This window comes from Mustelus asterias, chromosome 7, assembly GCF_964213995.1.
Source record: "Mustelus asterias chromosome 7, sMusAst1.hap1.1, whole genome shotgun sequence".
NCBI classification, from domain to species: domain Eukaryota; kingdom Metazoa; phylum Chordata; class Chondrichthyes; order Carcharhiniformes; family Triakidae; genus Mustelus; species Mustelus asterias.
The window spans coordinates 74,330,261-74,343,289 of record NC_135807.1 but is presented as its reverse complement, the minus strand read 5'-3'; the positions used below and the strand labels follow the sequence as shown (position 1 = coordinate 74,343,289).

General features: G+C 40.4%; 1 protein-coding gene across 2 annotated transcripts in view; it reads left to right on the top strand.

The window, feature by feature from the left end:
* Window positions 1-13,029, top strand: part of mybl1 (v-myb avian myeloblastosis viral oncogene homolog-like 1) — a 75,058-nt gene that overhangs the window by 18,940 nt on the left and 43,089 nt on the right. For both annotated transcript variants that reach the window (XM_078216280.1, XM_078216279.1), the window contains exons 2-5: window positions 3,471-3,576; window positions 4,511-4,582; window positions 5,102-5,194; window positions 12,004-12,224. In XM_078216280.1, the coding sequence (XP_078072406.1) occupies window positions 3,471-3,576; window positions 4,511-4,582; window positions 5,102-5,194; window positions 12,004-12,224 (492 nt within the window). The remainder of the gene's footprint in view (window positions 1-3,470; window positions 3,577-4,510; window positions 4,583-5,101; window positions 5,195-12,003; window positions 12,225-13,029) is intronic.

Sequence of the window (13,029 nt, the reverse complement as noted above, 5' to 3'; positions counted from 1 at the left end):
CACAGAATTGGGGTTAATTTTTGTGTCATGGGTTTGTAACTAGTTGTAAGGTAGGAGACAGAATAGGGATAAAGGAAATATTCTTTAACTATCATGATGGCACAATGGTTAACTACCTCACAGCTCCAGGAACCCGGGTTCAATTCCAGCCTTGTCTGTGTGGAGTTTGTACATTCTCCCCATGTCTGCGTGGGTTTCCTCTGGGTGCTCCCACAGTCCAAAAATATGTAGGCTTGGCAGATTGACCATGCTAAATTGCCCCTTAGTGTCCTAAGATATGTAAGTTAAATGGATTAGCCATGGTAAATGTATGGGGTTACGGGAATAAGGCGGGGGCCTGGGTAAGATACTCTGTCTGAGAGTCGGTGCAGACTCGTTGGGCCAAATGGCCTCCAGTGATTTTCTCTAGTAATCTGTGCTGGGGCCTTATGTTCACCATGTCAATTGCTTTTGGAAGAAGGAATATAAAGTTATATGTTCAAGTTTGCAGATTACTTTAACGAGGAGGCACATTAAGATGTGTTGACAGAAGGTGGAAATTGCAAAGGGACATAGATTCACAAGTTAAAATTGTGGAAGATGGAGTTCAACATGGGGGATGTATGAGGCCATTCATTTGGATCCAAAAAAGACAATTCAGCATGTGTTCTTAATAGAAAGAGATTAAGAACTATGGAGGAGCAAAGAATTTTCGTTATCCAGGTACACAAATCACTAAAAAGCTAATGATGAATACAAAAAGGGCTAATGAACACTGTCTTATTTTTGTGGGTGCACAGTCATCTTTGAGTCAGAAGGTTATGGGTTTCAATTCTTTAGGGGCAGCACGATGACACAGTTAGCACTGCTGCCCCTCAGTGCCAGGACCCAGGTTCAATTCTGGCCTTGGGTCACTGTCTGTGTGGAGTTTGCATTTCTCTCTGTGTCTGCATGGGTTTCCTTTGGGTGCTCCAGTTTCCTCCCACAGTCGAAAGGTGTGCAGGTTAGGTGGATTGGCCATGATAAATTGCCCCTTGGTGTCAGGGGGACCAGCAGGGTAAATATGTGAGGTTATGGGGATAGGGCCTGGTTGGGACTGTGGTCAGTGCACATTTGATGGGCCGAATGGCCTCCTTCTGCACTGGGGAGATTCTAGAAGACCTACTCCAGGATTTGAGCTCAGAATCCAGGCAAGACATCCAGTGCATTAATGGGGAAGTGTGGCACTGTTGGAAGTGCCATCTTTCAGAGGCTCCTTCTCCTCTCAGGTGGTGCAAAAGATCCAATAGCACTATTTTGATGAAGAGCAAGGTATCCTGGTAATATTGATCCTGCAATCAGCATCACTAAAACATAAATTGCTGTTTCTGGAAATCTGTTATGTGCAAATTGACTGCTATATATCTGTAGTCATTATGGTGTCTGTCTCTTTAAGACATCGCAGCAGAAGAAGGTCACGTGACTTGAGAGACCAATGGGAACTGAGTGAGTGATCACCCCAGAGGGTGGAGTCTGCTTTCGGGCAGAATGCATTTGGAAGCCACGTAGTAAGAATGTAAGGACTGGAGCAGCTGAGTAGGCTGTTCCAAGGAAGCCTAGGGCTGCAAACCCTGATATCAAGTTTCTCTTAATCAATACCTTTTGTTCCTAACAAAGTCTGAAGTCTCTTAACAATGCCTGGAATGCCACTACATAACAGTATCCTACATTATGACAATGATTACACTTCAAAGTACTTAATTGCCTTTAAATGCTTTCGTATATCCTGTATTTGTAAAATGCATATTATAAATGCAAGACTATCTTTTCTGGGATATTGTCTGGAAGCTAGGCATTTTTCATGAAGGGTAGTGGAAATCCTGAAATCTCTTCCTCCAAAGAGCTGTGGATCATAGGTCATTTGAAATTTTCACAACTTAGACTAGCAGAGTTTTATTAAGTTAGAATATCAAGGGATGTGGATAAAAAGTGGAGAGGTATGGATGTGTAGATTGACTGACTGTCATCTGATCCAATGGCAAAACAAGCTTGAGGGGCTTAATGACCACCAGTTCTTCGTATTATCCCAATTACTTTTTGTTCAGGCTTATTAGTTGTCCCAACTTGAAACACTGGTATGTGGTGGTGTATCATGTTTTTTTTGGAATATTGTGAGGAGCCACATAAAACCGCAGTGATGAACCAATCCAGTTGTTATATAAACACTTAATAAATATTCTTTAATAACTTAAAAGAAAAATACATAATGAATGGACTACAATACTCTAGGACACTAAATGCATGAATAACTATTATAATTATTGGGGAGGCAATGGCCTAGCAGTATTATCACTAGACAATTAACCCAGAAACTCGGCTAATGTTCTGGGGATCCGGGTTCGAATCCTGTCATGGCAGATGGTGGAATTTGAATTAATTAAAAAAACATCTGGAATTAAGAACCAACTGATAACCATGAAACCATTGTCGATTGTCATTAAAAACCCATCTGGTTCACTAATGTCTTTTAGGGAAGGAAATCTGCCATCCTTACTTGGTCTGGCCATGTGACTCCAGGGCCACAGCAATGTGGTTGACTCTCAGCTGCCCTCTGAACAAGGGCAACTAAATGAAAGTAAGGCTGGCAATCCATGCTGGCCAGCCAGCGACACCCATGTCCCACAAATTAATAAAAACTAAACACACTTTATGTAGAAACTATTAAGTTCCAAAATATATCTCTTTTCTCCCTTCATTATTTAAAACTCGAAAGGTGGCTGTCGACAAATCTCAAATTCTTTCCTTTTGTGGAGCTTAGCATTTCTGTAGCCCTGAATCACCAGTCGTTTAGGTAAACGGTCTCTACTTGAAGAGCTTAATCTTTCTATAGTGGTCATCTAAGTAAACTGTTTCTACTCCTAGAGCAATTTGTACGTGATCATTTTTAGATGCTCTCATGCCTTTGGAATACTCTTACCATGTTCCTTAATCTGAGTTTGTTTATTTGGTTTGATCTAAAAAAAAGAGAAGCCTGCCTGCTCCTGGAAATGATGGCTGTTAGTGTTGCCAGGCAGTTTTTTATTGTTTAGACCATTTCAAATTCTTGTTACTGTTGATAGGCAGATTTCTACCTTACTTTCATTTTAAATTTTTGTTACTGTCACTGCTGGCAAATTCATAATGTGGTTAATAAAGTGTGGGCACTTGTCTGAGATACCCATAGAACTATAACCAAGGAAAATCGGACTTGATGCTTGCCTATCTATCCCATAAAGATTAAAGAATTTACAATCTACCACTGACAATTTGATTGCTTTTTTGCCCTACAAAGAAGTGAATTATCCTGTCTTTTTTTTTTGTTCCTTCTGAATCTTTAGTATTGTTTTTTGGGAGAGAAGGTGAAACCTAGGACGTTTAACTTTTTTTTAATGATTTGACTAATCTTGAAGGTTTTCGTGACTAATTTCAATATGTAAAATAATAATGTATGGACATCTATCTTTTGGAAACAGTGAAGATGATGATGATGAACATCTATTCCAAGATCGTGACCATGACATGCCTCAACAGAAAGGTACAAAGAAGCTCTGTAACAAAGTTAAATGGATACCTGATGAGGTAAATCTGGTCCTCGTAGAATATGTACATTTTAAAAATTATTTCTATAACCTCAATATCTGCATGATTTTTAAAATTTTATAATCTACCATTTAGCTATTGCGATACAAAATGAAGATAATGTTGAATAATTATAGAACCTAACTTCGACAAGAAATAATTTTATAGTTGAAATCTTGGGTGGAACTCTCCCAAAACATTTCTAAGTGTTGTCCCCAGTGGGAAAACCAATGAGATTCCCACTGGGTGCGTTGGTGCGATTCCGTTCGCAATCCAACTGCACTTAGCCTGGGGAGATTCTCACTGAATTTGCCCATACTCGGAAGTTCTTTTGGAATTGGTCCTAAAGACACTGGCAACGTTGGCTCCTCGGAGAGCCCCCCCACAATGTGCACTGCCAGAGCATTACCCAGGCATTCCCCCGACTACACGGGCATTATTGGCCTTCAAGCTGCCCAGCATGGCCATCATGACTGGAGTGATTTGTGCCGGACTTCTGCTGCACCTGAGTGAGAAGTGCAAGAGCTGGAGAACTCAACTCCAAATCGACTCTGTATATCTAAATTGCTATTTAAATATGCTAATCTGATTTGCGCCTTCGCTGGATTATGTCAGGTGCAAGATCAGGGAGAATCCCAAAGGACATTTTTGCTGATGCTAACCACGCTATGGCCCCTCCCCTGTCATTTTCTGACCCCAGTGTAATTTGCGCATGAGCAGGTGGGCCAGGGAATCGAACCCCGAGTTTGAGTGCACTGATAAATTGCTGAAGAGCTAAAGATTGAATTTTTGTTTGAATTCTCATGATCGAACCAATTAATAGATACTTTCAACTAAATCAGTTAAATTCTTGGCTGTTAGTTTCTGTTGTAATCTCTGCAGTTCTAGACCATGGATAATGAATACTCTGCATTCTCTCATTTGTGATAAATAGGATGAGAAGTTAAAGAAGTTGGTAGAGGAACATGGTACAGAAGATTGGAGTTTCATTGCTAATCGTTTTCTTGTAAGCGAAAGTATTTTTAATGTTTTATGATTTCAAATCATGTTTTTAAAAATTATTTCATGGATTGTGGATGTTGCTGGTTAGGCCAGCATTTATTGTGATTATTGGTTTCCACACAAAGATCATAACAGTAGGTTTTAAGTAGTGTCTTAGGAGAAAAGCACGTTAGAAAAACAGATGCAAGGGAGGGTATTCCAGAGTTTGGGGTCTTGGCAACTGAAGGTGTGAACACCAATGTGATGGATCGATTAAAATTAGGGATGCATAGGAGACCAGCATTATAGAAGTGCAGATATCTGAGGCTTGTGTGGCTGGAGGAGATTGCAGAGATCGAGCGAAGTGAGGGTACAACTCCATAAGAGCTCTGCGAGCATGTTATTAAATTCCTTCATTCTTCAGTGAATTGGATTTTTAGTTGTAAATCCACATTGAGAATCTCCCTCTGGTTAATGTAACTAACTTGAAATTTGGCACATTTCTGGTTTATATTGCTAACCAAGGATTTTGGAACTGTTGCAGAACCGAACAGATGTCCAATGTCAACATAGATGGCAAAAAGTTTTGAATCCAGAACTAATAAAAGGACCCTGGACTAAGGAGGAAGATCAAAAGGTAAGAGCATTATAAACCTCAAACTTCTTAAAAATATATTGCAGTCAGTAACGTTTCTATGGCATACTTCCATCAGATCTCTCTTCAATCTCCTTTGCTTGAAAGAGAACAACTTCAGCTTCGTCAACTCAACTATGTAGCTAAAATACCTAATTTCTATAACCATTCCGTATATCTTCTCTGCACCCTTTCAAGTACTCCTACCCTTCCTAAAGTGTGGTGACAGGATTTTTTTTCATGATAATTGACTCTGCACAGACAGTGACCCAAGCTGGGAATCGAACCCAGGTCCCTGGCACTGTGAGGCAGCAGTGTTAACCATTGTGCCACCATGCTGCCCTACTCAGGGTTCCATTTGCTTCATTAATTGCTTTCTCAGCCTGTTCTGTCATGTTCTGAGTTGCGTACACATACTTCCAAAATCCCCTTGCTCCTGCACCCCTTTAAACTTGTGCACTTTACTTTGTTGTTTGCATCTCCTCGTTCTTCCAACCAAAAGTAATCATTTTACGCTTCTGAGTTAAATTTTATCTACCAGTTGTGCACCCATTTGATCAGCCTCTTGAAGTTTTTCAATATCCTCACAGTTCACAATATTTCCAAGATTTGTGTCAACTGCAAAGTGTGAAATTGTACCTTGTACACCCAAGTCTAAGTAATTTATTTATCAAGTAAAGAAGCGACCTAACACTACTGCTGGGGAAAACCTTCCTCCAGTCGGAAAAACAGCCATTAACCTGTTTCCTGTCATTCAGCCAATTCTATATCCATGCTACCACTGTCCCTTTTATTCCTTGGGCTTTGATTTTGCTGACATGCATGTTAAATGGCACTTTATCAAATGCTGTTTGGAAATAAATGTATACTGCTTCACCTGTGTTAGCCTCATCAAGATCTCTGTTTACCCCCTTAAAAAAACTCAACAAGCAACCTAAACATAAATTTCCTTAATTGATGCACACTTGTCTGTGACTGCTAATTTTATCCCAGATGATCATTTCTAAAAGTTTTTCTGCCATCCAGTTAAACTGACTGGCTTGTAGTTGATCTGTTTATCCTTGCAGCCTTTATTCTATAGGAGAGTTGGTTCGCTTAGTTGGCTGGTTAATGCAAATGACGCCAGCAGCGCAGGTTCAATTCCTGTACTGGCTGAGGTTATTCATGAAGGCCTACCTTTCAACCTTGCCCGAGGTGTGGTGACCCTCAGCTTGAAACACCACCGGCCTATGGTCCTCTGGGACTGTGGTGACTTTACCTTTATTCTAGCAAGCGTGTGCTTTTGCAATTCTCCAGTCCTCTGCCACTATCCCTGTATCTAAGGTGTATTGGAAGACTATGGCTAGTGCCTCTCCAATTTTCACTTTTACTCATCTCAGTAGCCTTGGATGCATCCCATCCAGTCCTGGTGATTTATCAACTTTAAGTATAGCCAGGCTATCTAATACCTCCACTCTGTCGCAAGTAGTCTCAACTGCTTCCTTTTTCACTATGACTTGGATTGCAGTATCTTCCTTGGTAAAGACGGAAGTACTCATTCAGTACCTCAGCTGTGATCCCTGACTCCATGCATAAATTCCTTTTAGGTTGCTAATCGGCCCCATTCCTCTTTACTACACTTTTACCATTTATGTGCCTGTTAACAACTTTTGCATTTCCTTTTGTTAGCTGCCAGTCTCTTCTCATGCACTTTCTTTGCTGTTTTTATTCACTTCCCCTCTATACCTTCTATATTCAACTTGGTCCGCAACTGTGTTATACACCTGACTTCTTTTACTGCTTCATTTTAATCTCTATCTTTTTGTCATCTGTTAAGATCTGGACTTGCTGTATCTTTTCCCCTCGTGTGAATGTTCCTTTTACTGTACACAAACTACCTGCTCTTTAAGGGCAGCCCATTGTTCCGATACAGTTTTGTCTGCCAGTCTTTACCTGATTTACCTGAGCCAGATCCCATCTCACCCCATTGAAGTTGGCCCTCCTGCAATTAATTATTCTTACTCTGTATTGGTCCTCACCAATCTAAACTATATAACATTGGGATCACTTTCCCCTAAATGTTCCCATACTGACACTTGACTCCCCTCATTCCCTGGCACCAGATCCATTATTATTACCATCTCCTACATTGGGTGTTTATTCTGCTTGACACTCCTGTAGCCAAGAATATTCCTGCCTGAAGACAGATTATTGTAATATTCCCTATTTCATGTATTACAAAAAAAGCACTTCAAAAGCTGTATTATTTTGGTTTGAAAAAAACAATTCGTTGTGTGTGTTACATTGGTGCAGAAGTGGGTCATTTGGCCCAACTGTGCTGGTGTTTATGCTCCATTTGAGCCTCCTTCCATCTTTTCTCATCTTAATCTGCCGTTATCACCCTTCTCTCTTATGTGCTTGTCTAGCTTCTGGTTAAGTACAGAGTGCTTCAACCACTCCCCTGATGTGGTGAATTATATATTCTCAGCTTAGTGTGGTGACCTTTCTTCAGAATTCCTTATTTGATTGCTTGGTGACTGTCTTGTAGTCTCTAGTCCTGCCCTTCCCCACAAGAGGAAAAATTCTCTCTACATCTATCCTGTCATAATTTTAAATTACCCCTCAACCTTTCTTCAGGAGAAAAGCAACCCAGCCTTAATTGATCCTTTCCTTATGTATATACCCATTCATTTCTGGTAGCATCATTTAAATCTTCTCTGCATCCTCTCCTGTCCTTTGTGTATGTTCTTTTTATATTATGATGACCAAATCTGCACATAGTACTCTAAAAGTGCACTTTTAGTGACTGATATTGGTACTCCAACATCCCTTTGTTTCTCTACCCAATCTAGACTTGCACCTTCTGTTCAACATGTGCTATCTCACATTTATCTGTGAATTTTATTTGCCCATTCTGCAAGTTTATTAAGAAACTCCTGTAACTTATTGTAATCTTCCTGAGTATTGACCATCATCTGCAAATTTAGAAATTGGCCATAATTCTCCAGCTATTCACGCCCTGTCGCTGCTGCCAGAGAGTTTGGAGAATTTGGCGCTCAGCCAAATCTGCGTTCCCTGCAGCAAGATGGAAGAATCCTGCCCATTGTAAGTGCAAATTGTTAATTTAAATTGTAAATATCAGTGGTCCCAGCACTGGTATTTGTGGAGCACTACTTTGTACCTCCGTACCCCCGGAATAACGATCCTTTACTCCTACTCTCTGGTTTCTGTTATGAAGGGAGCTAGCAGTCTATCCTGCCACTTGTCCCTGACTTCATGTTCTCTCATCTTATTCGTTAGTCTATTATGAGGAACTACCAGCGTGCTAGATGGGATAGATTTAGAATAGATCAAGTGGCTCAAAACTGGGCATCTGTGGGTCATCAGCAGCAGCCGCACAATCCTTCACCACGTGAACAGGCATATTCTCCAATCTACCCTGGTTCAATTAAAAGTGTAGGAGTTCCACCAGAAGTACCCAAAAATGAGGTGTCAATCTTGTGAAGCTACAGCTTAGTTGAGGTAAATCAAGAGGTAAAAGGGAAAGAGGAACTTGGAGAAATCAGTATTATTAGAGAAAAAGTAATGTAGATACTAATGGGACTTGAGGCTTGATCTATTCTAAATCTATCCCATCTAGCACGCTGGTAGTCCCTCATAATAGACTAACGAATAAGATGAGAGAACATGAAGTCAGGGACACATCCCCTGGATCTGATGATCTGCATCCTTGGGTCTAAAAAGAAGTGGCTGCAGAGATAGTGGATGCATTAGTTGTAAGCACCTCTGCTTGAGAAAGAAGGGAGGCAGAAATCGGGAAACTATAGGCCAGTGAGCCTAAAGACTGTTATTGGGAAAATGCTGTAATCCATTATTAAGGGTAGAGCAATCAGGCAGTGCTAACATGGTTTTTTTTAAAAAGAAAAATTGATGAAGTAAGCAGCAGAGTGGATAAAGGAGAATCAGTAGATGTAGTGTACTTGGTTCGCAAAAGGCATTCTATACGAGGCAACAAAACGTTACTACACAAGTATTGGGGGTGATTTCAGCGTGGTTAGAGAACTGGCTACCTAACAGGAAGCAGAGAGACGGGATAAATGGGTCATTTTCTAGTTGGCAAACTAACTAGTGCAGTGTCGCAGGGATCAGTACTTGGGCCGAAACTATTTATGATCTGTATTAGGGACTGAATGTAAATCCAAGGTAGGTAGGAAGGCAAGTTGTGAGGAGGATGTAAAGAATCTGCAAAGAGATGTAGATATGTTAATCGAGTGGGAATAAATTTGGCAGATGGCGTATAATGTGGGCAAAATGCAGTTGTCCACTTTGGCAGGAAGAATACAAAAAGCAGATTACCACTTCACTGAATCATAGAATCCCTCCAGTGCAGAAGGAGGCCATTTGGGCCATCAAGTCTGCACCGACAACAATCCCACCCAGGCCTTATCCCTGCAATCCCATATGTTTACCCCGCTAATCCCCCTAATCTTGGGACGCTAAGGGGCTATTTGGCATGGCCAGTCTGCCTAATTTAAATTAATTATTATTACTAAATCTAACCTAACCTAATCTTTCGGACTGTGGGAGGAAACTGGAGCACCTGGAGGAAACCCGTGCAGACACGGGGAGAACATGCAAACTCCACACAGTCACCCGAGGCCGGAATTGAACACAGGTCCCTGGCGCTGTGAGGCAGCAGTGCTTGCCACTGTGCCATGGTGCCATCCACAATTTTTTGAAACTGAATGGAAAGAGACTGCAGAATGCTGCAATACAAAGGGACCTGCGTGTCCTTGTACCAAATCACCAAAAAGTCAACGTGTAGGCCCAGCAAGTAATTGAGGCAAATTGAATGCTTGCCTTTATTGGAAGGGGAATGCAGTATAAAAGTAAGGGAGTCTTTCTACCACTGTATTGGGCATTGGCGAGGCCACACCTAGAATACTGTATACAATTTAAGTTGCCTTATTTAAGGAGGGAAATGCTTGGGAGGCAGTTCAGAGAAGATTTACTTGGTTGATGGCAGGAGGTGAAACATAAGATTTTGAGGAGGTTGGACAGGGTAGATGCTGAGAGACTGTTTCTGCTTGAAGGAATCTAAAACTAGGAAGTGCTTTTTTGAAATAAGGGGTCTCCCATTTAACCAGGCATGAAGAGGAATTTCTCTCTGGGGTGGAGAATTGCAAGGGTTCATCTCCCTCCAGTGGTGGCGAGATCATTGAATATTATCAAGGCTGAGTTGGGCAGATTTTTGATTGACGAGGGAATAAAGGGAACAGCCAGGAATTTTAAGTTAAGGCCACAATCAGATCAGCCATGATCTTATTGACTGGCGGTGTCAGCTCTGAAGGCCAAATGACTGCCTCCTACTTCTTATTTCATAAAGTTAACACAGATTTACAAAGAGGGAATCATGTTTGACAAATATATTTTCTAATATATAACTAGTAAAATCGATGATGAACTACCAATAAATATACTTGCATTTCCAAACTGCATTCAATGAGGTGCCACAAAAAAGGTTAATGCACAAGACAAAGGCTCATGGAGCTGGGATAATATTCAGCATGGATAGAGGATTGATTAATGGACAGGAAACAAAGAGTAGGGATAAATAGGGCATTTTCAAATTGGCGGGCTGAGATTAGTGGAGTGGTGCTTGGGCCTCAGCTATTTACAATTTCATGGATGAAGAATAAACAGTAATGTATCTAGATTTACTGATAATACAGAGCTAGGTGGGAATATAAGCTGTGAGGAAGATACAAAGATGTTGCAACAAGATACAGGTTAAGTAAATAGACAAAACAAAGTAACAGATGGAGTATAATGTGGGGTTATTCACTTTGGTAGTAAGGATAGAAAAGCAGAATATATTTTAAAAGGTGTTGAACTTGTAAATGTTGATGTTCAAAAGGCTTGGATGTACTTGTACAAGAAATGCAGAAAGTTAGCATGCTATTGCAGCAAGCAATTAGGAAGGTAAATGGAATGTTGACCTTTATTGCAAGGGGATTGGAGTACAAGAATAAAGAAGTTTTGCTACAATTGTATAGGGTTTTGGTGGTTCCAAACTTGTACATAGTTTTGGTCTCCATATTTAAGGAAAGATATACTTGGTATGGTAAAGACTCACTAGATTGGTCTCTAGGATGAGAGGATTGTCTGATGATGAGAGGATGTGTAAACTGGGTTGATACTCTATGGCGTTTAGAAAAAGAGAGGTCACTGCATTGAAACATACAAGATTCTGAAGGTGCTTGATATGGCAGACAGTGAGAGGTTATTTTCCTGACTGGGGAATCTAGAATACGGTGTCTCAACCTCCAGATAAAGGGCTGATCATTTAGCCTTGAGATGAGAAAATTCTTCAAAGGGTTTTGAATCTTTGATGCTGAACCCTCTACCAAGGGTTATGGATATTCCATTGAGTATATTTCGGGCTGAGATAGGTAGATTTTGGGGTCTCAGGGAGTCAAGGTATATGCTGGAAAGTGGAATTGAGGAGCAGGATCAACCATGATGGCATGGAATGGCGACAGGCAGGCTCATGGGGCTGCATGGTCGGATCCTGCTCATGTTTCTTATGTTCCTTTATTATTATGAAATAAAAACTGGAAATACTCAGACCATCAAGCAGCGAGCGGAAAAGAGGATCTTTTCTCATTTCCGTTTGATGACTGTCAGACTTTCGTAGGATTTATTTTGTGTGCTAGTGTTTTGATTTTTGCAAAAAGTAATTTGACCCTGATTGAATTCAATGTATGAAGTATAGAATCAGTTACTTGTGACATGTTCAAAATTTTGGCTTTTCTTTTCCCTACCACCAATAGGTAATTGAGTTAGTTCAGAAATATGGTCCAAAACGATGGTCACTGATTGCCAAATACCTAAAAGGCAGGATTGGAAAACAGTGTCGGGAAAGATGGCACAATCATTTAAATCCTGAAGTTAAAAAATCATCTTGGACAGAAGAGGAAGACAAGATCATTTATGAAGCACATAAGCGTCTAGGAAATCGCTGGGCTGAAATTGCAAAGTTGCTTCCTGGAAGGTACATTTCTACAATTTTTAAAAGCTCTGTTTTGCCCAAGAAAGTTAAAGGAAATCTGTATTCTTCTGATTTTGTAAAGATATTGTACTGTGAGATATTGTAAATTATGCTGAAGAATGGAATATCAGTGGTGTTTCTTTCTAAAAGTAGAGATCAGAAAGCAAAGAGCTGGGGTAAAGAGAAGTTTATTTTCCTAATCTTACTTCCATGATGTATTATCTCATTCCTCTCAATGCTGAATTGGATCTGACAGCTGTCTGCCCATTCGGCTCGCCTATGTTTTCTTCAAGTGTTCACAATTTTCTATACTCCAGTTTGGTATCATCAGCAAATATCAGTATGTCCCCTCTATTCTCAATCTATACCTATCCCTGTGGAACACTACTTGGTGCATATTTATATTACAAGTAACTGTAACTTCCCTTTATTTTCTCCAACCATATGTATATCCATGTGACCACATTCCCATTGGCTCTATTTGCTCTTATTGTCACTATAAGTTTCTTATGTGGCACTTTAGCTGAATGTTTATTGGTGATCCATAAAAATCTCATCCATTTCTTCACTTAAACCAATTTTTTGTTATTTCCTCAAATAATTGCATTAGGTTGGGCAAGCGTGTCCTGGCTTTTAGGAGTCCTTGCTGACTAGACTTGACCAGCTTTTGTCTCCCCAAACACTTGGTAAATTTATTGTGCATTACAAACTCCAGTGGATTATCAACAACTGAAAAGTAATTGCTCAATAATTTTATGTCTAATCCCTGCCTCCCTCTCTTTAAAGATGGGATCCAATCCGTTTTCGC